Source organism: Kickxella alabastrina (genome assembly GCF_025024165.1).
Source record: "Kickxella alabastrina strain RSA 675 chromosome Unknown BX661scaffold_1, whole genome shotgun sequence".
Lineage (NCBI taxonomy): Eukaryota > Fungi > Kickxellomycota > Kickxellomycetes > Kickxellales > Kickxellaceae > Kickxella > Kickxella alabastrina.
This window is the reverse complement of record NW_026251472.1, coordinates 1,177,404-1,203,337: the sequence shown is the minus strand read 5'-3', so window position 1 is coordinate 1,203,337 and position 25,934 is coordinate 1,177,404. Positions and strand designations below refer to the sequence as shown.

The window sequence follows — 25,934 nt, the reverse complement described above, 5'->3', positions numbered from 1 at the left end:
TGCAGATTTTGAGCAATGCATGACGCTTTGTATTTTAATAGGTTTCCTTTGCTACAAAAAAATGAGCATAAAACTAATTTTTACTTATGAACAATTACAGGCCAATCGCGGTTGGGACTAGCTGTTGTTTGCGGCTCGCTGTAATACTGAATTCCAGTGTACTTTAATGGAGCAACTGAAATGGATTGGCCGCCGTTATGCGGCACTCCGGTGTACTTTACCGTGTCGGCCAAAACCTGGAGAGCCACGACGGCAAGTGTAGAAACAATGAGCAATGCGGAGCTGATAAACTTCATTGTTTAATAAAAAACAAAAGATCCTCGTAAAAGTAATTAATTATGTATTAAAGAGAAAGAGACAAAAATGAACTATTGATTGGAGAGTAAAGGATGTGTATTCAATACAGTAAAAAGAATAAAGAAGCCGTGAATAAACTGAAAGACAGGCAAGAAAAGAAAAGTTTGGTAGTAGGATAGAAAACGTATGCAAGGTGTAAGGAGTAATATGTATGGTAATATTTCAACTAAAACAACAACAACTAGAAACACACAACTACGCAACCTTGAAATTTACTATTTATGTGTAACAATAATAGGCCAACAACCATATTGTCACCGCATTTATGATTCTGCAAAGAAAAATGCATATAGACTACAATAAGATTGACAAATAGGTCGGGATTTATTTACCGGGCAAGTTTCCAAAGAAAAATGAATGATTTACATTAAAAAAGATGCCGAAAGGAAGTATAAAATTTTGTTCGTAACCACATATAACTGTGGCGAGAAACAAAAAAACGAAAGAGGTATTACTGTAAAATAAAAAATGGTAGTGTGGCTTTCATTGACTAAGTGGCCACTCATACAAGGCTTAGTAACAGTTGCGTTTTTTTACTGCCACTTACAATTTGGCATTACATGTTGATTTCATTTTCTGTGGTTTGGTATATGGGCATTGTAATTGCCGAAAAATAACAATAGCGTGGGTCTATTTCTCCTCGGCAACAAGTTTATTTTTTGGGAATAAAGTTACCAGTTGAAGTGTTAAAATAAAAAATTTTATATTTTGATGTGCATTCGGAATTAAAATGGAGTTGCGTAAACCTGACTGAAAATTTACAATGGGTAGCTACAACCATTGATCATCCGCAGCTGCATTCATTCAGTAATAAATATAAACTCACGGATTATAAAACTTTAGTCAATAAGCACATATGTACGCATCATGTTAATTTGATGCTTTAATCTATTGAATCAATTGTAATTCAAATACAAGGACTGATTTGTTATTTATCAGTCACGCAAAACAAAAAAACCCCCGACTCGGTTTTATTGGCTCGCTCAAAACTCAATATCTTGTGACCATGGTAAAAATTTCTGTATTTTACATTGGCTGAGAATAGCGGGAATATTGAATTGTTCGGACAGAGACTAAGAGTTCCATCCTTTTTCTTTTACTCCGCAGAATCTCCCGACCAAACCTCCTTTCTTCTTCCCCCTCTTTTTTATTTATATTTTCTACACTATATAAATATTCCTTTCTTTCTTTTCATCAACACACACAGAACGATGGCTCGTACCAAACAAACCGCGCGCAAGTCCACGGGAGGCAAAGCCCCCCGCAAACAACTCGCCACTAAGGCCGCACGCAAGTCAGCGCCAACCACAAATACCACCGGCGGCGTGAAGAAGCCCCACCGTTATAAGCCCGGAACCGTCGCATTGCGTGAGATCCGTCGGTACCAAAAGTCCACTGAGTTGCTCATCCGTAAGCTCCCTTTCCAGCGCCTCGTCCGTGAGATTGCCCAGGATTTCAAAACGGATTTGCGCTTCCAGTCGTCGGCCATTGCTGCTTTGCAGGAGGCAGCCGAGGCTTATTTAGTTTCCTTGTTCGAGGATACTAATTTGGCCGCTATCCATGGACGCAGGGTTACTATTCAACCCAAGGATTTGCAGCTGGCCCGGCGTCTGCGCGGCGAGCGCTCGTGAATCTTTTTTCTCAATGGTTCATTATTGCACGTGGAACCGCCATTTATTAAAATATATCGAAGCTTTTCACTATGTTGTCCAAAGTCATATGAGCATGTTTCAACCATCATTCCACAGTAACAAAAATCCGAGCACAAATAAAAGATGTACATGATAAGCAAGCGACCAGAATTTGGCGCGCTGGAAAAAAACATCCCACACTTCGCCCAGAGAAAGTAGATATATAAATTCACTTGCTCCTTTGACAAAGCCCTGTCCCGCGTTAAAAAACTAATGGCTATAACCGTCATGATACGTGGATAAATCAATATGTGCACTGCCTGTAGGGATGAGTGGCCGCAGCAGAGTGTTGCCTCCTTGGCTCTTACGTTTGGACGCGGCCTTTTGACTTGGCAGGGTATTTTTTCAAAGCGCTGATGACGGAATTCGGTGTTGCACAGCGCATATCCATAGAAATGGCAGTTTCCTTAATCACCCGAATATATAATTTGTTAATCTAATCGTGAATTTTTTGGCACGACATTTGTCATTTTTTTATTTCCTCGTCTCCCGCGCAAAAAAGAGTAAAAGAGTAAAAGTTCGGCGCTTTCTTTTTCGTTTGATATTACATATATTTTTATTTTACTGTACAGTATATATACTCAATTCATTATTTTCTTCCTTCTTTTTCATTTTACTTTATAAATTCAATTTAAATCGACATGGACAAGAAGCTCTCCAAACAGGTAGACCAGTTAGACGCGGCGATAGAACAAGTAGAGCGCGCACTAGGACCGATCCTGAGCCAACCGCTAAACGAACAACTCTCCAAGCTCTCGGCCATCGAAAGGTGCGAGTTGGAAGCCCTCATAGCATACTCAATAGACACGCTGTTCTGGATATACTTAAAGGTTAACGGAGTACCGCCCAAGGAACACCCAGTGATGGCAGAGTTGCAGCGAGTACAGAGGTATATTGGCAAGATCAACAAGGCTAAGGGAATCAATGGAGAGGACGGTGGTGGTGATAGGATGAAATTGGATAAACAGGCAGCGGATAGGTTTATAAGAAATGCTATATCATCAAACAAATAAAATATAAAATATTGTTTTCTGTTGCTTAGAAAAGACCCTGAATGTCCCCGGTATCGGGATTCACGTCAATGTCGTAGAAGCACGGACGAGTGGGGAGACCCGGGAGGGTCTGCATGGCACCACAGAGCGGGTAAATGAAACCGGCACCGAGACTGGCACGGATATCGCGAATCGGCAGGTCAAAGCCCTCAGGGGCGCCCTTGAGCGCGGGATCGGCCGAAAAGCTGTACTGGGTTTTGGCCATGCATACTGGCATCTTGGCCCACCCGCATTGCTCAAACATAGCAATCTTGCTCTCGGCCTCCTCGCTATAGCTGACAGAGCCCGCGCGGTAGAACTGCTTAGCGATGGCTTCGATCTTCTGCTTAATGCTCATATCGTCGGTGTAGAGGAAGCGGAAGGAATCGGAAGCAGTAGCAGGCTCGTCATCTTCGCAGCAGCGGATGACTGTGTTGGCGAGATCCTCGGCACCCTGACCGCCCTTGGCCCACAGATGTGTGGGCACAGCGTCGTAGGCCCCAGCCTCGAGAGCCAGGCGCTGCACGAGGGCCAGCTCCGCCGGAGTGTCCGAGTCAAAGGCATTAATGGCCACAATGGGGCGCACACCCAGGCTGCGCACATTCTCGATATGCCGGCGCAGATTGGCAAAGCCGCTCTCCAGCAGAGGCAGGTCCTCGCGCGTGTATGCCTCGGGCAGGGGCCGACCGGGCACAACGTCGGGGCCACCACCATGCATTTTTAAAGCACGTACAGTGGCCACAATGACGGCAGCGTCGGGGGTGAGTCCAGATGCGCGGCACTTGATGTTGACAAACTTTTCAAACCCAATATCGGCGCCAAACCCGGCCTCAGTCACGACAAAGCCGCGCGGACCAGCCAGCTGCAGCGCAATGCGGTCGGCCACCACTGACGAGTTGCCATGTGCGATGTTGGCGAAGGGCCCGGCGTGCACAAACACGGGGGAGCCCTCGAGAGTCTGCATCAGCGTCGGGCTCAGCGCATCGCGCATCAGAACGGCCAGTGCGCCGGCGACTCCCAGGTCGTCGCACGTGATGGGATCGCCAGCGCGACTGAACCCAACGACCATGCGAGCCAGGCGCTCGCGCATATCGGCCAGCGACGACGTCAGCGCCAGCACGGCCATGATCTCGCTGGCCACAGCGATGTCAAACCCGGTCTTGCGCGCCATGCCGCGCTCAGATGTGGCCTCGCCTACGGTGATTTCGCGCAGAAAGCGATCGTTGGTATCGAGCACACGGCGCCAGCTGATGCGCTCGGGGTCGATGTCCAGGCGCACAAGGCGCCGCACCTGGTCGGCGTCCAGCTCATCGACAGAGCACTCGCCGAGCCCCAGGCGCTCGAGCCGGCGGAGCAGCGGCTTGGCCACAGTGCGCGCGACGCCCTTTTTACGTGGACACAAGCGCTGCAGCAGCTGCGCGTCGGTCTGCGTGGCCTCATGGAAGCGGCGCGCGTCGACGGCGGCAGCCACCAGGTTGTTGGCGGCTGTGATGGCGTGGATGTCGCCGGTCAGGTGCAGGTTCATGGCCGTCATCGGTGTCACCTGCGCGTAGCCACCGCCGGCCGCGCCGCCCTTGATGCCAAACGTTGGGCCCTGCGATGGCTGCCGCACGCAGGCAAATGCCGGCCGCCGCGCGTGCGCGTACAGTGCCTGGGCCAGCCCCACAGTTACCGTTGACTTGCCCTCGCCCAGTGGCGTTGGGCTGATGCCCGTCACCACAACGTATCGCGCCGAACGGCCCTCGGCCGACGGCCGCTGCAGCACGCTCAATGGAACCTTGGCCGCGAACGCGCCGTACGGCTCAAATTCACCGGCGCCCAGGTTCAGCTCGCGCGCGAGCTGCGCAATAGGCTTGGGCCCGTGCTCGCCGGCAATGGCGATGTCGCTGGGCACGGGCGTGCGCAGCTTCAGGGCACGCGGCACAATAGCCATCTGCGCAGCCTCAGCGTGCTGGCGCTTAGCACCGGCCACGACGTTGCTCAGCAGCATGGCCACGGTCATTGGCCCAACGCCGCCAGGAACGGGGGTTGCAAAGCTGGCGTGCTCGCGCACCGATGCCTCCACGTCGCCGACCCACCGGTACCCGGCCTTGCGCGTAGCGTCGTCGCGCGCGTTCATGCCGACGTCAATGACCACGGCCCCTGGCTTGACCCACTCAGCCTTGATGAATGCATCCGAGCCCACGGCCACGGCCACCAAATCGGCTGCCCGCACCTTTTGCTCGAGTCCACGCGTGCGGCTGTGGCATAGCGTCACCGTGGCATCCAGGTTTGTCAGCATCATGGCCAGCGGCGACCCAACAATGTCGCTACGCCCGACGACCACGGCGTCCATCCCGCTGACGTCGATGTTGTAGCGCCGCAGAAGCTCGATGCACCCCAGGGGTGTGCACGACTGGAAGAACGGCTCTGTCGCGCGCTTCGACAGGTGCCCGATGTTTTCAGCGTGGAATCCGTCGACGTCCTTGGACGGCAGGATCGAGTGCACAATGTGCCGAGTGCTAAGGTGCTCGGGCACTGGCAGCTGCACAATTATTCCGTGCACGCTGCTGTCATGATTGATGCGGTCAACGTGGGCGTCCAGCTCCTCCTGCTGGATATCCTCGTTAAGCTGGACGTGCTCAAATTCGACTCCGACCTAGAATAAAAGATAAACAAGTTAAAAAAAATTTCTTGTTGAGTCTGGGGCTGAGCATCCTTATTATTTTTACTTCCCACACACACGCCCATGCGTCCTGGCCCTGCGCTGGGCACGCAATCCCACACCTCACCTCACCCAACTGTAGTTTTATTTTCACTTACCTCTTTGCACGCCTTTTCCTTCTGGCGGATATACACGCTTGAGTCACTGCGCTCGCCGACCTGCACAGCCACAAGCTTGGGCCTAAACCCCGGGTACTCCTTCCTAAACGCCTCGACCTCGCTCTTCAGCTCAGCGCGCACCTGCTCTGAGATCTTCTTTCCATCCAACAGTGTTGCCTGCCGTCTTGTCTCTTGCTGCTGCTGCTGCTGCGCAGTGTCCATGTTTGATAAGTTGGCTAAAAATGTAGAGTATAATCTTCCCGATGGTAATAAAGATAAAGTAGAAAAGAAGTGTTGGGTTTTCTGTTTCGTGCAAACAGAATTAAATGCGCCCGGCTGCTGCTGCTGAAAATTGCTAATAACACTTTGTGCACTCGTCTGTGATTGTGATAACGCCCTCACCCCCAAACTAATTTGTGAGTTCTTTGCCCACTGTGACCTTGTGTGAAAACGAATTGCTGTCTGTCGATTTCTGATCATCTTGCTCCCCGCGGTTTTTTTTCCTTATGTAGTGTGTGTGAAAAAATATTGGTCATCCTTTTTTTCTTCTGCTTCTCAGAATCCACAGAGTAAATCGGGACTATTTGTGATTTAATTATACTTATGATCACCACACGTGTTTGCAAAATGCCGAGCCCGGCCCTCGTCGAGCAATTAGATAATATAAAGGCCACATCTGGTCCTATACCCACATTTTCTCTGAGATCCAAAAGATGTTTCCCAAACAACTCAATAAAAATAATTACAGATATGCCAAAAAGTGGGGCTTTAAAAATATCAAACAAGAAGTAATGTTTGCTCACTACTTGGTCACAAATATGAAAACCATGGCTAACATTTGCGTGTTTTTAAATTTTTTATTTAAAAAAGTTTATACATAGAAAATAAAATAAAACTAAAGAATTTGAATCAATTTTAGACTTTACATATTGAACGATTTTAAAAAATTATACACCCTCTACCCTTTCTCTTCCCCCGCCTCCAGTGCGTTTTGTTCCTCTGAATACGGCTTGTGTGTGGGGGCCCTTTTTCTTTGCCTTTCTTGTGCTTCCATATCCCTTTGGTTTTACTGGCGCCTTCTTTGGTGCAACTGGCTTTGGTTTCTTCGCCGCTGCCTTTTTCTTTTTGCCACTTTTTGTATTGCCTTTTCTTGACTTTTAGCAACCTCCTTTCTTCAGGCCCCATCGGCCTTTTCTCGATTCCTTGCCTCCTCTTTTCGGGCCTCCTCAGCCTCTTTACTCTTGTCTGACTCATGTTGACTCCTCGCGGCCACCTGTGGTTTTTTCATGTCATCATGTCTCCTTGCTGCCTCCTGTGGCCTTCCCATGTTTCCATGTTTACCTGCTGGTTTCTGTTTCATTCTCATGTTGTTATGTTTTCCTGCTGCTCCCTGTGGTCTTTTCATGTCTTCCTGCGGTCTTATATATTTATGTTGTTCCTTTGCTGCTTTCATTTGTTTTTAATATCTATTTTTTTGCATATTTTGCTTCTCTTTTTGCTCCTTCATGTCTGCCTTTGACATCTTGTCATCATGCCCTTTTGCTTCTTTGCTTTGGTTAATTTTGTTATTTTGTCCGCTTTGCTCGTCGCACTGCTGTCCATAGTCTTGTCTCTTAGACTTATCGTATTCCAAATCATCGTATTGTCTTTTTCAGTCCTCATTTTGTCTTTTTCGTCTTTTTCGTCTTTGGACTATTCTCTCAACGGCAAATTGGTGTGGCCCCTGAAGGGCCTGCTGATTTAATCTCTTAGCCATTTCTAGCTTCTTTGATTTTAGATCGTACCTTCCATCTGGATTTTGCTTTTTCATACCGTTAAACTGTTTTCCGCTAATAATTATTTGGCCAAGTTCATTTTGTTCTTGAGTTTTTTGTATTGCTAATTCTTCGCATCTCTTTTTTCTCTCTTCCGCTTTTTGGGGGTTAAATCTCTGCAGCGAGATCTCAGGAATTAGTAGTTTGAACAGTATGTTGCCATTGCCTCCGTATCCAATACTCCTGAATGTAACATATGGGCCATCAATATGGTTTCTGTCGTATGTGAGCTTCATGCCAAAGTTATTATAATTGATGTTGTTTGGCTTTGCATTATATTCTTTGTAAATCGATTGAAGCTCGTCTCTGATTGTACCTTTTATTTCAAAAATAGAAGCATCCTTATACATTTGACCCAGACACAAGGTGACTCACTCGTGGTCCGTCTAGTCCATGGTGTACACCTCAACCGTGTTCAATTCGACCGGTTCGTCCATTTATAGCCAATAATAAGCATAGTCGCATGCCTAATTGGCCAAGTAATAAATAATACAAAGCTTAATGTCAAAGAATAGAAAATGAGAATAAATTTTAAATAATAAAAGTCCAGAAAAAAAATGAAAAAGTAAATGTAAGATTTATTCATTCTACTCAGTCCAACTCCTTTTCTGTTGCTGTCGTACCAGCTGCTGCTGCTGCCACTGCCTTTTGTCATTGCCATTGCTTTTTGCCTTGGTCGGGGCAAGCCAAGTTGATAGAAAAATAAAGAAACCAATGTCTGTGTTTTACTTTTTATATAAAAAAAACCCCCTGTGCCAAAAAAACAGCTCAGAAAAGAGTGTTTTAATTAAATGAAAATGACAAACACATGAGCATTTAATTATAAAGTGGAATGTAATCGTTTTATTTTCATTCTACTAAAATATTCGCATATTGGTTTATTGTCAGCCCAACATGTCCTTTGCCAAAAGGATGTGTGAAAGAATTGCTTTATGTTTCGTATATATTGAACTGGTCAGGATAACCGCCAAAACATAATATAACATCGATATGCATGTATATTTGAATGTGTAGGAATTATTAATATAACGATATGAAAATGATTTATTAGAAAAATGCGCGCCATCTCATTTGCATAGTTCAGCTCAAGGGCGTGACGGGCTTGTAGTACACTGTGGTCATGTATTTACCCCGGTAGCGCGATGTGCTTGAAACAGCCATGACATTGTCTTTGATCGAGCAAGCGTATAGATGGTTGAGCACGACATGATTAGGCACAGGGAGGATGTTGGGGTCATCGCCGCTGATATCCGAGCTGTTGAGCAGCACCTGGTTGAGGTGAGGTGGGAGCAACGGCGGCTCATTACGCCTGCTGTTGGTAGACTCCCTGGCGAGTTTAGCCAGGTCAGGAATGGCATTGCCGTACTCGCCAGGTGGCGAGTTAGACAGTGCGGCAGCATCCAGACCCTCAACGTTGTCCTCCTTCTCCTGGTCCTGCTCCTCAACAACGTCCTCGACCTTGAAGTAATTGACCAGATTGCCGTCCTCGTCTGGCGCAATGATGAAACGGTTGGAGCAACGCCACTTGCCATCAACAATAAACTTGAGGCAGTGCGTGCCCACCGGCAAGTCAACGACCACACCAAACATGCCGTCGTTCTCGTGCAGCCGGATCTTGTACTGCCAATCAATGAAGGACCCCGACATATACACAATGTCTCCGGGCTCTGTCCACCGGATTAGCGTCGGAACAACTTTTTCCGCCCGAACACAGTCGTCATTTGGAGAAAAGCTGCTGGCAAGCCCACTGCTCCTGCGTCTGGGAATGGCCATTCCAGCGTTGCCCATCAGCCGGAGATCTTCAGAGATACCACTGCGCGGGGAGCGGCCACCAGCACCAGGCGCAATCATACGCGCACCCATCATTTGCGCCAACCCGCCCTGCTTCGGCAGTGTTTGCGGAATAACCTCAGGTACTGCAATATGCACTGGGCTGCGCCCGCCCCTGCCCACGCTGCCTTGCCCTGGAATCATCATGTTAGAGTCTGGAAGCGGTGAGCCTACAACTGGGGTCAGCATGTCCATGGCACCGACACCTGCCGCATGGTTGCGATAGCTGTGCTGCTGTTGCTGCCGCTGCTTTTGGTTCTGGCCATCCGCGCTGCCGCCAGAAACCTGTATTACCGGCACAGGTGCTGCCGACGTGGTTGTTCCGGCTCCGGGGGTTTTGGTCCGCCGCGAAAGACGGTGCGAGAGTCCACCACTAGCGGTCGGTGCCGCTCCCGATGCACCCTCTGCAGAGCCAGCTCTGTGGTGCGAGACATTGTGCCGGCGATTGCTGGGTTCAGCTTCTGTCGATTGCGTGTTCCCCATTAGCAAAAGTTCCCTCTGTTTTTGTTCTTTGACTGCTATGTATTACCAGATAGTGAGTACTAATATAAATAATCGAATGGTGCGTGAGCTTGGCCTTTTGCCGCTTGTAAATGCGCTGTTTTTGTGTGAATTAACAAGAGAAACCAAATATAACAAAAATTGTGAATGAGCGTGGAAAAAAAGAAGGGTAAAAGGACTGTTTGCCTCTTGCCCTGTTTTGCTATTGCTGCACATGAAAATTTTCGTTTCCGTTTTCGGGGGGGGGGGGCAGCATACTCAATCACGTGTGTGCAGTATGACGATGCGGTTTTTTTTTGAAGTGCATCGTTTTAGCCATGTTATGCCCACGCGCTTTGTCTTTCCTCAATATTTTTTATTTATTGTTTTATTCAGTGCAAATTTCAATTTAACTTGATGCTCTTGCGCGCGATTCCAGTATTCCTAGCATTAATAGCAGTGCGGGCGGACAGCGGTGAGACGCCTGTGCCGCCGCGTCCACCGGTCGAGCGGCACCCGTCAAACGACGACTGGGGAACGACCTTTGTTGCCATCATGATAATGTCCATCATAGCCTTTGTGGCCCTTGGGGTACTTGTGCACAGGAGCCTCCAGCTTGTACCCACTGGTGTCATGGCGTTGCGCACATTAGTAGGAAACCATCCGGGCAACGGCTACCATGCGCTGGCGGACGATGAGAGCGAAGACCAGGTCGGCAGCGGCAGCGGCAGAAGCATTGCCGACGAAGAGAGTGGTTTGGGCGTCGAGCAAAGCGGCGGTGGACATGAGGGGGTTGCTTTTGGAGACGAAGGCGTGGGAGAAGATATGGACGCTCGTGTGCTGCACATCATCCGCGATGGTCCCGGACAGCAGTCCTGATCTGTGTGCAACAATATGTGCTCTTGCCTTAATGACCATTTTCCCTCCCCTCTCTCTCCTTTGCTGTAAATACAAAACTTCTGTGATGAAAAAAGAAAATGTTTATTGCCTAGACAGTTGTAAAAAGAAGCAAAGAAAAGCTGCGCATAAATGTGTAAAGACAAGGCATATATAATTTGCCATGTTTACAGCTGTGATGCTGTTCAGCTTAGCGACACGTAGTTTCCTGGGAATGATCCCGTCTTGCCATTACAAATTCCCTCCCACCAGTCATTCTGGCTCTCTTTCTTCTCGGTCACCGTTATGATATCGCCCTTTGTAAATGACAGATCGCCGGCCTCGGTTCCGTTAAAGTCGTAGTTGGCCACCGCGCGCATACCTGCAGGGGTGTCGTTCGGGCGGGGTGGAGGCGGAGGCGGGGGTGCCCGCCCGCCAGCTTTTGTACTCCCTGGTACCGCTGAATGGTAACCGGCAGCCCCATACGCTGGAGATGCCTGGCTGCTGGACGCTCCGTAGTTGCTGGCTGCGCCGTATGCAGGGGAGGCGGCTTTGTCAATGTTTTCGGTTAGACTGCGATTCAAATATGAGCTGTTGTCCGGAGCGGCAGGCAATGCGGGGCTGGCCCCGTAGTTGGAGGCGGCACCGTAGGGGCTCGGGCTCGCACCATAGGGACTCGAGTTTGCAGCACCATATGTTCCAGCAGCAGCACCATAGGGACTCGAGTTTGCAGCACCGTATGTTCCGGCGGCAGCACCATAGGGACTCGGGTTCGCAGCACCATATGTTCCAGCAGCAGCGCCGTATGTTCCCGCACCAGCTGCATACCCAGCACCAGCCGCCGAGGCAGTTCCACTGTAGACACTCGCACCATCACCAATATCATTAGGCAGTCGGGCCGCCTTGAGGTCAAGCGCGCGATACAGCACGTCTGCCTGTGGGGGTGGCGCAACAGCGCCACTCATGAGCTCATGTGCGCGTACCCTACGGCCATACATCCTCTCGTTTGCATCCTTACGCTCAAAAATCGCAGATCCCTCGAGCGAGACACCGGCAAAGAGGCCTCGGGATTTGCTGTAAGAAAGGACAGGAGCGAGGTTGCGGATGGTTCCGGAAGCCTCGGCGCCGCGGCCGTAGGGACCGGCTGCCACTGTGAGATTGGCACCCAGTGTGACGTTGCCGCCGTGGCTGAAGGACTTGACGGCGGCGTCGTTGGTCAAAATCATGACAAAGTCAGTCATCTCGGCGCCAATCTGTCCTCCAACACCAGCACCGGCCGTGTTGATTGCCGAAGGTGCAGACCATGTTCCGTCGGGCAAGCTATTAAACACAAAAAGGATGACAAAGGGGAGAAGTGTGTGTCGTAGTTAGTATCACTGCACCGATTTGAAGAGAAAGTAAACGCGGTCACATCATAACTGAGGATAGTAAATTGTACGGGAGCGTTGAACCAGTCGCACCAAAAATAGGAAATATCATTCTCCCCCGCACTAACCAACTCCATACAATCAAAATACATTCGCGCAAAAAAACAATACAAAATAGGACAGCATAGCAAAATAATATACATACCGAGCAACAACAAGACCGGTACCAATGCGACCAGACCAAATAAAGCCAGCCTTCAGCACAGTCAGAAAGGCTATACCCTTGGCGTTGGCCAAAATATCTGGCGGGATAAACTTGTCTGTGCCTTCGCCTCCGGGAGTGACAAACGAGTTGAGAATCTTTGCTGCCTTGATGCACTCCTTGTCAAGGGACTGGGGAATAGGTAGGTTGACCATTTTTCAACAAATGTCAAAGTTGAATTAGTGTGTTTGTAAGAGTACAAATACGTGCTTGTTTGCTTGCTTGTTTGCTTTCTTGGAAATAGAGTGGACGGCGTCAAATGTAAAATAAAAAATAATAAGCGCAGGAAATAAGTAGAAGAACAAAAAAAAGGCTGATGATACAGAAGAAAGAGAAGAAAGATGAGGAGTGAAAATGGCCAAGAAAAGGGACAAATAACGCAAGGGAGCGGAAAAAAACATTACAACACTTTTCCCCTTCCTTTGAGAAGGGAGTAGAAGCAGCAGTGGGGAAGCAAATGGCATCAGCTGCAGTGGAGGCAAAGAGACTTGTTTCTGGCTGCATCCCCTCGACCAGATTTGCTGATTCCCCCTCGGAAGCTTTCTTATACTCAAAGAATTCCGGATGTTGTGCGGATAGCAGAAACACTGTATAATATAGCAAAAATAAAAATGCAAACAATGCTGACGCCAAAAAATAGCACATGCTTCGAACACAACTTGGCGTTGTTGTAATTCTTCCTCTCGGTAAGAATTTATTTTTACAGCTTCATTACAACACAAAAAATAGACATGCTTTTAGCTATTCCTACTATTGCTTGCCGAAAAGACGAGTCATTAACGGCCTGAAGCTACAAAATTTTGTGTATTTGTTACCATATGGCGCCCCTCAACGCAAACAGCCAGCTTAATTTTTATTTTTATCTCTTTCTGAGACTCGGATGCATGGTTGTGGCTATAAATAGCACCTTTATAATTATCATTCCCGCGTATGTTGTGGAAGTGGCATTCATCTATTTTGGGGGGAGCCAAGCTCAAAGGAGCAAATAAAACAAATTGCAAGTGAAAATTTTAAAGTACTGCGCTCTCGCAATTGACTGGTTCTATAGTACAACATTTTTATTTATCTCTTTGGGCCGGCCGGAAAAGTGTCGGCGTTAAATAAAAAATAATCGGGCGCAGCTTGCAATGCCCAACTGCTGCTGGATATAAATCAAGCGACTGGTACTTCGCTGGGGTCGACTAGATGGAGGGTCAGCTTCATCACAGTTTTGACGCCAGAACCCACAATGGCATCGCCACCATCGGACATCTCGTTCAATCTAGGTGTGCTCGTGGCAGTGTCGTCGCCACAGAGCCACGAGCTGTATCCAGCGGTATCCAAGACGTTCCGCCAAGTCTGATTGTCACCAACAACAGCAACGCACTTGCCGCAATCAGGATTGCGTAGAATCAGCTTGCGCCGCTTGGTCACAACAAATGGAACGCCCCCCTGGAACAGCTTTGTCAGAATGCGCTCCCGAGCAAGAGCAAACACAATGGTGCGCACCATGGACATGACAATGATGGTTTCAGCGTCCATGATAACCTTGATGTGGATCATGGATTTGCCAATCAGCGGCGACACCATGGTGTTGGATATGGCCACGTTGAAGTGCGAGACAGAAAATGCACAAGCGAATCTCTTTTTCTCAGTGGAAAATTCCGGCGTCAACACAGTAGAGGACAGGCTCATATGGCTGCTCAGTCCCTGGTTGCACTGTGACTTCTCCTCATCAGTGTGCGCCCGCTCCCAGCTGTCATTGGCGCTGCCACCCGTGTGATTTTTGCGGAAAATGTTTGATTTGCTCCTTCGTATCATGCTGGTCGACCGGTGCAGGAGCGCGGATAGCGAGCGCTTGAGGCGCAATGTCGAGCCCGCCTCCTGCTTGTGGCCGGACTCCGAAGAGCTGCTGGAGGCCGATGTCGATCCCGGCGTCACCATTCCGTCGGGCGTCACCGAGGATGAGACCATTTTGGGTGAGTTGCGCTGGCGTCTGAGTAGCGAGAACCGGGATGAGCGCTGCAGCTCGCGCGCCTTGGGTTCGATCCTGTCCATGATGTATGGTGTGAACACGTCGCCATCCTCGTCCTCCAGGATGTCTGGGGTCAGGATGCTGGGGCAAAAAGTAATGCTGGTGTTTAGGTATGTTGGAGAAGACGGCGCTGGGTAGTTGGGGTGGTTGGCATTTACAGGTGAGTGGAGGGGGAATTGGGCGATTGATGACGGATGGGCTTCGTCTGGTGTCAGCAGGTCCACTTTGGGGCAGTTGTGGGCGTACGATGCCTTGCTGATATCCAGCGGTGCTAGTTGGGTACTGGCAAACCTGTTGAGCCGCCCATTCGTGGGTTTATGTGACAATGGCTCGCTAGCTGAGGGCTTGAACTTTGCGCCATGCATGTGCGCGACGACATCGGTTTGAATGGCGGTATTAATGCTGTTCATTCTGGATTTTTTTTATCGTGCGAGCCGAACTGCGATAATAGTAAAATTAAAATTAAAAAATGGAACAGTGAGAATTCTTTTAGGGTTGGAAAAAAATATACTGAAGAAATTAGATGACGGCAATGGCGCGCTTATATATGAATACAGGTGCAAGTTTCTCCTAAGGCAAACAGAGACAGACCGACAGGTAAAATTGGAATTGAGGGATTGTCAATGGAGAGAGGGAGAAAGCAAGATGTGAGATATCTTTGATCGCCTGGAATAAAAAATATAAAAAGTAGGGATGGTCTCAATATGACAAGAAATCGCAGTAGTGTTGAGAAGAGAAAAAAAAACAAGTATGACAAATTAAATTGTCCCGTCATGGACAGTCTTTTATATAAAATAATTGGTTTGTGTTGCCCATCCTACTTTTACATTCACTGTTATTATTATCCAATGAAGCTGCCTTGATTGTCCGGCTGCCAGTGAAACACCAATAACACATGAATCTTGCTTTCAAAAATCTTGACATTGTGTCCTGTACTGGACAAGATTCACTCCCTCTTCTCCCCATCCCTTTCCTTGTTTTTTTTGTCGCACGCTCGATTTAATTTTTCATATTGCAAGCCTCTCATTATGAAAGAAGGCGCGCTCGTGATAGCCAATGGGCGCACACTGGGCAAGCCCATTCTGCACCTGATAATTTCGCTTGCTTGTGGTCAGTTGGCGCAATAGGCAAAACAAAATAAACCCGTTTATCAATTTCAATATATTATAGAATAAATGTTATTTGTTCTATCTCGGATATTATCATCGATTTAGTCCCGCCGCTCCTCATGCGGACACACCCCCGAGTGGCAAACTCGCTACAGGACCTCGAAGCCAAAAGAAAGCGAGTGAAGTGACAAAAGAGCGCCCTCAATTTTTTTATATCATGCGGAATACAGTATACATACAAGCTGTCAGACTAGCCGAATTCCGTAGAGTTCTGTCATTATTTTTCTGGCATTTTTATAGTTCCAGGTTATCAAAAGCGGTATTTTTATTTGGATGCCTATCCACCTGCATGCTTCGCACATTTAAGAAGCATTATGATGCATGCAGGCAGATCCTTCTCGCACTCTGTTTTTATTTTACAAATATATTTACAGATGCCAGGCTCGACTGTGGAAAATACACTTGAAAATTTTATTTGGGGGCCATCTGTGTAAGTGCAAATGCAAGATATGTTCCTGTTTTTAAAATGCTTACTGGGAAACCGATTTAAATCCGTCACACTGCCATTCCTCTTTCTGCTCAATAGGAAATAAACTAATAACAGCCTTTTGTGATGAAGGTGGCGCCATTTGCATTTGGGCGCTCATGCATAGGCAAGCAAAAACAAATACATATGCTACTAATGTTAAGCTTTAATGCGAAAAGCTAGTACAAAATATCTAGTGAACTGGAAAATAAGACTCATTTGCCATCATCATTTGAATTGATGATGAAATGGTACATTTTTAGAAAAGTGTAGTCAAAGATTATTGCCATCATGGCAGTTTCAGTGGCGTATTGTGACAATATCATATTTCAAACCCATTCATTGCATATAAATGAGTGGATGGCTGTCCCTGCCACCTTTGAATTGCTTCTTTTATATTGCTTCTTTTGTTTATCATATGAATTCACTGACAATAATAATACAAGCGAGCAATTTCGCCAACAAATGCATATGGCAAAATGTTACAATGTTCCCTAGCTTTCTATTGTCAGCCTTGGTGTATTCTCTTCTTTTTCAAATTATGCACACACGGGAGGGCAGAATGAACGATGTTTAAATATAAATACCACTTGCTAACTCTGCTACTACGTCGCAATTTCCTGCTAAATAACAAAATTAAGCTTTAAAACGTTATGATTATATTGCAACAAAAGGGGGGTCCTACAGAAATGAATATTTAAATTGTGCTTTGCATTTCGCCATTCGACACATCCATATTGTGAGCAAAAAACGATGTTCTTAATCTGTGTGATGTTGCATTTTGCTCTGCTGTGAACTGCATGGATATTGCCTGATGCAAAGAACAAATTTAAGGCAAGAGTATTTGCTGCGAATCAGCTGGACAGCCATTTATTGTTGCCTCCTCCCTCGATGCGCCCGCCTTTTTCTGTTGATTCGCATTAAAAAGATAGACAGCAACCATGAATTCTGCCTGTTCTTCTCACTCGTACAATGCATTTGCAGCACTGAGCCAGCCAAATTTGCAACATTAAAATGGGGAATATTCATGGTGATTAATTTTTGTACTGATTTATTTGATCAACATTTCCATTTCTGAGGTGCAATTGCATCACCAAGAAGCATGTGACAGCTGGTGGTTTTCCTCTCTGAGTTTTGTATCCGCTTCCCCTCACTTATGCGTCGTCGCGTTCCTTGCTTTCGCACTCTAAAAAATATTTAAATTCAAAACCTACTTGCACTCTGTCCAAATTTACGCTGCATTCACCAGCTCTCTCCTTTTTTGTAAAACACCCAACCCAATAGCACTCAGCAAATCAAATACAAACATGCTCGACAGCATCTTGGGGTTTGTCAGAAAGCACCAGCGCAAGCTCGTCATCACAGCGGGAATTGCCGGAGGACTGTACTACTCGGGCAAAATGCTGCTCGGGCGGCTGGCAGACATGCAGGAGGCCTCAGCAAAGGAGCGTGCGGCCAAGGACAACATCCGCAGGCGCTTTGACATGAACCAGCGTGACTGTCTGATCACAATAATGAGCTTGCTGCCCGAGCTCAGCGAGCAGCTATTGCACGAGGTGGACGTTGAGAGGCTGATTACTGAGCTTCGCGCTATTCACACGGCACCGAAGATTACTGCACCGGCGGCTGTGGCCGGCGCAGACCAATCGGAGACTCATGATGGCGGCAATACATGGTCCGGGAGCGATGCTTTGGGCGCAGGAAAGGAGGACGGCGAGCAGCCGTCGAAGCCCGCAGCATATGAGCCAACTCCGGCGGAGGAGCCTCAAAGAAGATCCAAGGTCGAGATCTGGGAAGACATCAAGATACAGAGCTTTGCGCGCACGTTAATTGCAGTGTATTCCGAGTCACTGCTGACTATGCTCGTGCACGTGCAGCTTAGCATCATTGGACGCAGCACATACCTTGACTCGGTTGTTAGCAAGTACACTGGCGATGACGTGGCTCTGGAGGGCCGCCTCGTGTCGCGGCTGTCGTCGAGTGACGAGCAGCACTTTTTGATGCTGAGCTGGTGGCTCTTGAATCGCGGATGGCGCCATCTGATGGCGCTGATATCTGACGCAACCCACCACTGTGTCGGAAAGCTGTCACTCAAGGAGCGCATATCGCACCGCGAGCTCGGCGCGCTGTTTGCCAGCATCCACACTCGGCTGCGCGAGAACGGCTTGGCACAGACCCTGCCGGTCATCCTGCTGCCGCTCGGTGACACTAATGTCGGCGACTACCTGGCGGCCAACCACCTGGTGGCCGAGCGCGTCTTTACGCCTGTTTTCACGCGCCTCCTGGATCAGCTCCGCGATGTTATTGAAAGCCCCGACTTTGGGTTTGTTTTCAGCAGCTGTATTGACCGGCTGACCGCGCAACTGCTCGAGGCGCTACAAGAGAGCTTCCCTGAGCCGCTCCCCGCACCCGCGCCTCGTGCGCCGTTGCCGCCCACCATCGATGGCGAGGCAGCGCCCGATCTTGATGACGTTGTTAAAGAGTTTGAGCACTTTTCCGTGCCGCAGGAGAGCCGCGTTGTTGTCGTGCAGCTGCTGCCGCGGATTGCGCGCGAGGGCCATCAGATACTCAATGGCGTGCCCAACCAATATCTCGAAAATGTCAGCGCCTCGCGTGAGGTGCAGGCGCTGTCCGCCGCCGTCTACACTGCCGAGGACTCTTCCGCGTAGCTTTTTTCTTTTTCTCTTTTTTGGCAAATTGATTGCTGCTTTTCGTTGCTGATTTTTTCGATTTGATTACGTCGTTCCTGCAAACAATGAAGTGAAAACTTTGCATCAGATAAGCCTTCTTTTCTTCTTTTCTAACTGGTCCCAGTCGTTGGGATTCGATCTTCAAATGTCTGTGTATTCACACATTTGAAATACGCTGCGGCCGGTTGGCTGGTTGGGTGGCTGCTGTTTTTCGTGTGGAGAACCTTCCACTGCTTGAGCCAATCGCCAATAAGCCGCAATCGTCTTCAGTAGTAAAAAATAAAAATTTCGTGAAGTTTTCTGGCCACACCTTTTACCCCTTCACCTCTGCTATAAAAATGAGAGGTGACTCCATTTTCTTTTTTATTTAGTTAGCACATACCTGATCAGCCTCTCTTTTAATAATATTTTTCTTTTCATTTCTGTCAATTCTTGTAAATTTGTTATTTTATTTGCAGTCTGACGACCCTCTACTTCCTTTTTTAAATACTCGCCATTCCCACACAAGCGTTCAAAGCGGGCAGCTAATTCAGCGGTGTCAACCCAAGCCAAATACTCGCTTTTGGACTCTGACTCAAACCCAAACTCAAATCGAAAACATTACAAGGCAGGAAATTCTGAAAGCCAAAATTCAGCACCAATTCGTATAACCTTTGGGGTACACATCCTTTTTAAGTCTGCCTCCTATATCCAGCCATTGCTCTCCTTCTTTTTCTCTCTCTTTTTCTTCTTCTAGCTACAAAAGGCCTTTGTCGCTCAAAACCCAACACAACAATGACTGCAGCCTCGCGTTTGCTTCAGTCGGCATCTTATAAAAGATCGGCATCTGCCACCCCGGCACTTTCCCAACTTTGCTCTTGCTTCTCTTCAACTTCAAAACCATCTTCAATATCCAAAGCGTCTAAATATCGGTGTGCTTCAATGTCTTCGAGTAAAAACATATCTACTCTTCATTCTACATTCGAACCCGCGTCGCCTGGAGCTGACTCGGATATTCTCTGCATGATGTCTGCCAGCGGTGGCACCAACAAGGCTGACACGCAGTACCAGCATCAGCAGCAGCAGTGCGTCAAGCAAAAAATGGTCAGCCTGTGCCGGATGACTCATACATCGTCTTTTTCGGAAGCCCTTGCAGAGCGAATGGCCGATATGTCCTGTAAACATCATACGCCTGCCCATGTTTCAGCAAAAAGCACAGCAGGAGCGACCTTGGCGGCAACACTGGCAGAGTCTGCTGACGAAGCAGACGCCACAAACACAAGTAACTTGGCCACGACAATCTCCGCTCCAGTCAAAGAGACCACCTCGTACTACAGGCGCACTCTTCCGGATAATCTCGTTTCTTTCACCTCGCCGGACGGCCGCAAGCTATTCAAGGAGTCTCTGAACGAGGGATACGCCGAGGGCTACTTCAACTTGGCCGGAAATTTCACTGTCCAGTCCGAGCCCGCGTACTGTGGCCCCAGCTCCCTAGCAATGGTGCTCAATGCGCTCGAGGTTGATCCTGGCCGCACGTGGAAGGGCGTCTGGCGCTGGTACAGTGACGAGCTGCTCGAATCGTGCCGCACAGAGTCTGATCTCAAGGCCAATGGTATCACCTTTGACCAGTTCCTCTGTCTGGCCAGCTCGCACGCGCAGGTGGTCGCCAAGCGCGGCAAGGCAGCCACTAGGGAGGAGTTCCTGCGGGATATCCAGTACGTCACGCAGCGCGACGACGTCTTTATGGTACTGTCCTTTTCCAGACAGGCTCTGGGCCAGACCGGCGATGGCCACTTTTCGCCCATAGGCGCTTATCACCCGGGAACCAACCAGGCGCTGGTCCTAGACAGCGCGCGGTACAAGTATCCATCGTGGTTCTGCGACGTCGACAAGCTCTACGACTCGTTGCAGCCAGTGGACGAGGATACTAATCTCCCCCGCGGGTACTTTTTGATCTCGCGCCGTGACGCACAGCTGGACCTGAGTCTGCTTTCGTCGCCGGGCTCGGAGCAGCCGCGGCAGATTGGCAGCAGCGAGGTTGACCTTCCGGAACGCCCCTCGGACGTGTTCCCAACAAAGCTCTCGTGCGGCAAGGGTGCTACTTGCTGCTCATCAAAGTGAATAAGGCGCAAACTCATCGGTTTATTCTTATTTAAATGACCAGGTTAAATTAATATAGTTTATACTGTATGCTTTTGTATATTACCTATGCGGAGCTGAAAAAAGTATACTAACGCGACAGCCTTTTGGTCGGGCTCTGTTTGCTGAGATCGGCCGAGTCGCCACCGTCGGTCTCGGACAGCAGGCGGACCACCGCCGTCGACCCAGGGGTGCTGTTCTGTGTTGTTGGCAAGAACGAGCTAATATCGGCAAATGAGCGAACCCTCTCCCCAGCACCAGAACCGGCGTTATTTGGAGCTACCACAGCCGGAGCTGGCCTTGAAAGTGGCAGCTGAGGCTGTTGTCGTAACTGGTGCTGGTTTTGCTGGTTGAATTCTTGGTGCTGGAACCCCAGATTCCGGGCTGCAGAGGTAACCACGCCGCTGGCATTATGGGCACCGCCCTGGACTTGCGCAGCCGTGTTGTTCAAAAGGCCCGGCGCAGAGTGACCATTGTTCCCAAAGTTGGTTTGCACAGGGACTGATGACGGTTTCCAGCTACCTTTGTTGACCAGGTTACCGCTGTTCGCGGGTGTCTGCTGCTGCTGGGGGTTGAATGCTCCACTACGGCCAAAGCAAGCGGGGCTGTCAAAAATAATCGGCCGGTCGGTTTCCAAATCCTCTATCATATCCAGTACACCTTCATCGTCCAAGCCATCCATGTCAAAGTCTGCGGCATTATCGTCGACGGCTACCAAGTCAGTAAAAAATGCATGTAAAAATGTGGAAACGCACAAGATATTAATAAAATGCAAAAAAGTGCAACACATACAAGGTATAAAACAAGGCTCTCTTCACACGAGCCTCGTAAATGCGAAAAATATGCATACCTGTTAAACTCCCATTGCCAAAGAAATTCGCTTCTACGCCTACGTTAACATGCTGCCCGACAATCCGGCGGTGCGCATCTGGTTGTGCCATGGGCTGCCGTTGGATGTTATTGGCACTCTGAAGCTGCGGATGTTGTGGTGGCTGCGGATGACTGTGAATCCCATTGTGTTGCGCACCATTTTGCTGCGCCCCATTCTGATAAGCAATGATATCTTGTGGGCTGTTTGGCTGAACAGCGGCACACAGGAGCTCGCGCTGTTGCCTTCCGTTTTGTTGGTCTTCCAAGTCGCCATACCTAAAAAGGGCGTCTCCTTGGATCAGTTCTCTCGCTTGCTTCGGAACCTGGCCAAGATTTTTGAGAAACTCCTTATCATACACGCAGTTACCCAAGACGTTTCCAAACTGGCGCATCGCCCGCTTCAAAGCATCCGTCGTCGCCTCTTTCTTGACCTTTTCCAGACCCTGCCCCTTGGACTTTGTGTTCTCAATCATGCCGAATCCGACGTCCTCCCGGTATGTACCATCCTTAAGTGTAACTCTAACAACGCAGCTAGCGCCGATGTTAAATCTGCCGCCCTCGGACATGTCCATAAAGTCGATCGCGAGGTTCTGGATGCTTGAGCGCCAGCCGTTGAATCCAAATATCTCGTTGGCTATGCTGATTATGCGCCAGCCCTCTATGTACGAGAGCCGTGAGTTACCCATGCCCTGACGCGTGCTGACGTGCTCGGGACCTAGCTTTTTGCGCAGGGTCGCTTGCATTCGTCGGGCTTCGCTGTCCTCAAAGGAGACGATGATGGGCTTTTCGGTGCTTTCGTGGCCACCTCGAGGCTGTTGGGTCGGGTACTGAGACATTGTAGTGGCAGTGTGGTTGATTCTTTTGTAAACCAGAGAAAAGAGATATGGTGGAATAAAAAAATAGGAGGGAAAAAATTATTATTTTTTGGGGGAAATGATAAAAAATAAGTGCAATATTAATAAGAATGAAACGACGCGCATTGTTCTGGGGAGAAGAAATTCATCGTTTCTTATATACGCGAGATGTGCCATTGGGCATATTCGTACAATCACCATACAAAATTTTCTATTGGAAACAGCGGCGCATCAAAAAAATAACAGAGCTGCTGCGCAAAATAAAAAAAAGTGTATCTGCGAATATGAAAAAGGTGATTTTTTTTACAAATCAAAGACGATTATGATTAACGGCCTAAAATGCGATAACCCTTTCGCACAGCCAAAAAATACAGAATAATCAAAAATCAAATTGCTCTCTTTTATTTTTCTCTTTTGGACATTTTACACTCAATTTTGTTTTTGTTTTTTATTTAGTTCCCTTTTCTCAAAATCTAAATCATTTTAAAATGCACGGGGGCAGCGCACACAGAAAGCTGAACATGAAGTCGGCGCTCCGTCGGCAGGTTCTCCGGAATTTGACGACAGATCTCATTAAGCACGGGCGAATTGAGACCACGATTCCCCGCGCCAAGGAGTTGCGGCGGCTGGTTGACAAAATGATCACCCTGGGAAAGCGCGGAACCGAACACGATCGGCACCAGATCGAGGCTTATCTCTACCAGGCCAAATCTGTCGTTCCCATGCTCATGGACACGTATGCCAAGCGGTTTGCCACGCGCCCCGGCGGCTTCACTCGCATCATCCCCATGGGTCACCGCAAGGGCGACCACGCGCCAATGGCGATCATCGAGATTTTGAACACGGAGCAGCCTGAGGCTGAGGTGTCCTTCAGCTACTTGGTCAGGTCCCTGGCCAGCATGCAGTTGAAGAGCGAGACCAAGATTGTCGATATTGCGATGGCGCCAAAGATGGATGAGAACAAGTTGTTTGCTGACAAGAGGGAGTTTAAGAAGGCACTTGAGGAGCAAAAGGCGCGCGAGAGGTTTGCGCTAAAGATGAAGAGAGCCATTAGGAACGCACAGATGTCCCCAGAGCAGCTGCAGGTGATCGTGGATGCTGATGTGTCTAATGCACAAAAGATCCATGAGAGGCATACTGGCAAGAAGATCCACCGCGTTGTCAAGGAGCTGTGGCCTGAGAACACGCCGACCATGGTTTAAAAGGGAAATTAATATACGAATTAAAATTGATTTAGAATTAAAATCAGCAAGTAACCCAGGGAATCGAGGCTGGGCAATCTGGCTTTGACATAACAACATGGCTGCGTGTTGTGCCATTTGCACAACTTTTATCATGTTTGTCGAGGCTATTTGGCTAATAAATATCTTGTCAATTCTTGTAAATGAACACTGCAACCATTATTGATACTTGTGTGTATTCTGTTTGCTTAGAACATTTTGCAAATAAACACAATTTGCAATTAGTGGCGATATGTGCAAAAACATGCTCTCATTTCTGCTCCAAATGTGTATTGCAATGTTTGCAGCATGCAAATAGCTAACCATGTTGAAGTCGCTCTCTATGTGTTCCGGCTAAACAATGCCGGCCGGTTATGCATAAGTTTATATTTTTCTTACTTTTGGAGGGTAGGCGGTGCGGCCTGTTTTGGTTATGTGCACATATTTATTCACGTGTAAACAATGTATGCGTGTTGTCTTGTTCTATTTTCTCTTCAAACAAAAGCGGGTGAGGGTGAGAGTACGAGCGGGGGAGAAACGAATATAATAATTGACTATAGCCTTGTTGGTTGCAGGACCATATGAAGCACGGCAATCGGTCTGACGACAGTTATAAAAAAAACTTAATTAGAGTTTTGTTTTGTTTTGTTTTATTTTGTGTCCGGCGGCATTTATTCTTACTTTGTTTTACAATGTTGTATTGGGCGAAAGCTGCACTTTCAGTTGCAAAACACATTAAAAAAGTAAAATGTGCATCTGTAAAACGTGGGATAAATAATTTATCATGTAAAATTAACAACAAAACACCAAATTAACGCACCAAAATTTGGTTTATCTTTCCTGTGTGCGTTAATTGTAGAGAAAGTCCTGGGAGACTAAGAAACTTTGGCATAGTGAAATTGAATTTCAAACCTTTTATTATTTGGATAAAACAGTCAAATTTTAAAACAACAACAAAAAAGTATCAGTATACAGAAAAAATGAATAGCTAAAGATTTAAGCAGCAGCAAGCTTAGTAGCAACCTTAGCGAAGCTCTCACCCTGAGCCTCAGCAATAGCGAGTTCCTTCTCCGAGGGCTGACGCGAACCATCACCATCAGCAATAGTACCAGCACCCCAAGCAGAACCACCAATAACCTCGCTGTTATCAAACAAGTAAGGGTGAGCGTAACCGAAGGGCACGAAAATCATACCGTGGTGGGCAAGAATAGGCAAGGAGGTAAATACTGTGACTTCTTGGCCACCGTGTTGCGAAGCAGTGCTGAAGAAGAATCCGGCGGGCTTGCCCAGAAGAGCCTGCTTGGCCCAGAGCTGCCCGGTGGAGTCAAAGAAGGCCTTGACCTGGGCGGGTGCCGTGCCGTATCTGGTCGGGAAACCGAACAGGTAGCCGTCGGCTTCAGGAAGCTGGCTGGCAACAATCGTGGGAAGGTCGGGCTTCGGGGGTGCATGCATTTTGGTCAGAATATCCTCGGACAGTGTCTCGGCGATCTGGTAGCGACCAACCTCGACACCGGTCTTCTGGAGTCCCTTAACGATGGACTCGGCGACCTTGTTGATGTGACCGTAGGTTGAGTAGGTGATGACGAAAATCTTGACCATTGTTGAAAAGTTGAAAAAATATAATAATAATTGAAAAAGGCTTGTAGTGTAAAAAATAAAAATAAAAGAAAAAACAAAGGGGGGAGATGGAAGCTTTTTAAAGGATAAACTTGTCAGAAAGTGTTGTTGTTTTGATACTGCTTGGTGAGGATGAGGTGCTGTAGAGAATAAATATATAGAGGGAATAAAAAAGTAATTAATAATTATTTTTGGGACTGCGAAAAATGGCATATTTTACACTATAAAATGCGCGATCATGGGTTGACAAATCCAGACCCACCCCAGACGCTTGGAAAATTTGTGATTTCAAAGCAACCGTCGTTGCTATTACAAATGCGATTTTGATTGTAAATGCTTTTATTTATCATCAGCTCCCCCCTACTCCTGCCCCCCTCCCACTTGGTGCATAGGCGAAAAAGGCACC

General features: G+C 48.0%; 13 protein-coding genes across 13 annotated transcripts; 6 read left to right on the top strand and 7 right to left on the bottom strand.

Moving 5' to 3' along the window:
* Positions 1-66: 66 nt before the first annotated feature.
* On the bottom strand, positions 67-543 carry BX661DRAFT_175720 (uncharacterized protein). Its single transcript, XM_051534151.1, has one exon. It carries the CDS (start codon positions 294-296, stop codon positions 81-83), a length of 216 nt encoding a protein of 71 aa, XP_051395280.1. The 5' UTR covers positions 297-543; the 3' UTR covers positions 67-80.
* Positions 544-1,568: 1,025 nt separating this feature from the next.
* On the top strand, positions 1,569-1,988 carry BX661DRAFT_138431 (histone H3; the record flags this gene model as incomplete). The annotated part of the gene is made up of 1 exon (XM_051532721.1): positions 1,569-1,988. The coding sequence occupies one exon, from the start codon at positions 1,569-1,571 to the stop codon at positions 1,986-1,988; it is 420 nt and encodes a 139-aa protein (XP_051395279.1).
* Positions 1,989-2,689: 701 nt separating this feature from the next.
* On the top strand, positions 2,690-3,061 carry BX661DRAFT_195460 (Sas10/Utp3/C1D family-domain-containing protein; the record flags this gene model as incomplete). Its single annotated transcript, XM_051537943.1, has 1 exon — positions 2,690-3,061. The coding sequence occupies one exon, from the start codon at positions 2,690-2,692 to the stop codon at positions 3,059-3,061; it is 372 nt and encodes a 123-aa protein (XP_051395278.1).
* Positions 3,062-3,086: 25 nt separating this feature from the next.
* On the bottom strand, positions 3,087-6,103 carry BX661DRAFT_139220 (formate--tetrahydrofolate ligase-domain-containing protein; the record flags this gene model as incomplete). The annotated part of the gene is made up of 2 exons (XM_051532774.1): positions 3,087-5,717; positions 5,882-6,103. The coding sequence occupies 2 exons, from the start codon at positions 6,101-6,103 to the stop codon at positions 3,087-3,089; spliced, it is 2,853 nt and encodes a 950-aa protein (XP_051395277.1).
* A 2,584-nt stretch (positions 6,104-8,687) lies between these two features.
* BX661DRAFT_175715 (uncharacterized protein) lies at positions 8,688-10,191 on the bottom strand. The gene has a single exon (XM_051534150.1). It carries the CDS (start codon positions 10,006-10,008, stop codon positions 8,776-8,778), a length of 1,233 nt encoding a protein of 410 aa, XP_051395276.1. The 5' UTR covers positions 10,009-10,191; the 3' UTR covers positions 8,688-8,775.
* A 174-nt stretch (positions 10,192-10,365) lies between these two features.
* BX661DRAFT_175714 (uncharacterized protein) lies at positions 10,366-10,989 on the top strand. The gene has a single exon (XM_051534149.1). The coding sequence runs from the start codon at positions 10,423-10,425 to the stop codon at positions 10,882-10,884; it is 462 nt and encodes a 153-aa protein (XP_051395275.1). The 5' UTR covers positions 10,366-10,422; the 3' UTR covers positions 10,885-10,989.
* Positions 10,990-11,087: 98 nt separating this feature from the next.
* BX661DRAFT_139334 (uncharacterized protein) lies at positions 11,088-12,665 on the bottom strand (the record flags this gene model as incomplete). Its single annotated transcript, XM_051532786.1, has 3 exons — positions 11,088-11,341; positions 11,639-12,201; positions 12,454-12,665. 3 exons carry the CDS (start codon positions 12,663-12,665, stop codon positions 11,088-11,090), a joined length of 1,029 nt encoding a protein of 342 aa, XP_051395274.1.
* Positions 12,666-13,549: 884 nt separating this feature from the next.
* On the bottom strand, positions 13,550-15,345 carry BX661DRAFT_175712 (uncharacterized protein). Its single transcript, XM_051534148.1, has one exon. It carries the CDS (start codon positions 14,932-14,934, stop codon positions 13,663-13,665), a length of 1,272 nt encoding a protein of 423 aa, XP_051395273.1. The 5' UTR covers positions 14,935-15,345; the 3' UTR covers positions 13,550-13,662.
* Positions 15,346-17,339: 1,994 nt separating this feature from the next.
* On the top strand, positions 17,340-18,887 carry BX661DRAFT_175710 (Peroxin-3). The gene has a single exon (XM_051534147.1). It carries the CDS (start codon positions 17,467-17,469, stop codon positions 18,826-18,828), a length of 1,362 nt encoding a protein of 453 aa, XP_051395272.1. The 5' UTR covers positions 17,340-17,466; the 3' UTR covers positions 18,829-18,887.
* Positions 18,888-19,998: 1,111 nt separating this feature from the next.
* BX661DRAFT_138951 (Phytochelatin synthase-domain-containing protein) lies at positions 19,999-20,949 on the top strand (the record flags this gene model as incomplete). The annotated part of the gene is made up of 1 exon (XM_051532757.1): positions 19,999-20,949. The coding sequence occupies one exon, from the start codon at positions 19,999-20,001 to the stop codon at positions 20,947-20,949; it is 951 nt and encodes a 316-aa protein (XP_051395271.1).
* Positions 20,950-20,991: 42 nt separating this feature from the next.
* BX661DRAFT_175706 (uncharacterized protein) lies at positions 20,992-22,824 on the bottom strand. Its single transcript, XM_051534146.1, has 2 exons — positions 21,818-22,824; positions 20,992-21,678 (listed from the first exon to the last, which is right to left on the bottom strand). The coding sequence occupies exons 1-2, from the start codon at positions 22,671-22,673 to the stop codon at positions 21,059-21,061; spliced, it is 1,476 nt and encodes a 491-aa protein (XP_051395270.1). The 5' UTR covers positions 22,674-22,824; the 3' UTR covers positions 20,992-21,058.
* Positions 22,825-23,097: 273 nt separating this feature from the next.
* Positions 23,098-24,076, top strand: BX661DRAFT_175705 (ribosomal protein L17). The gene has a single exon (XM_051534145.1). It carries the CDS (start codon positions 23,180-23,182, stop codon positions 23,891-23,893), a length of 714 nt encoding a protein of 237 aa, XP_051395269.1. The 5' UTR covers positions 23,098-23,179; the 3' UTR covers positions 23,894-24,076.
* Positions 24,077-24,810: 734 nt separating this feature from the next.
* On the bottom strand, positions 24,811-25,763 carry BX661DRAFT_175704 (flavoprotein-like protein). The gene has a single exon (XM_051534144.1). It carries the CDS (start codon positions 25,739-25,741, stop codon positions 24,908-24,910), a length of 834 nt encoding a protein of 277 aa, XP_051395268.1. The 5' UTR covers positions 25,742-25,763; the 3' UTR covers positions 24,811-24,907.
* Positions 25,764-25,934: the final 171 nt, after the last annotated feature.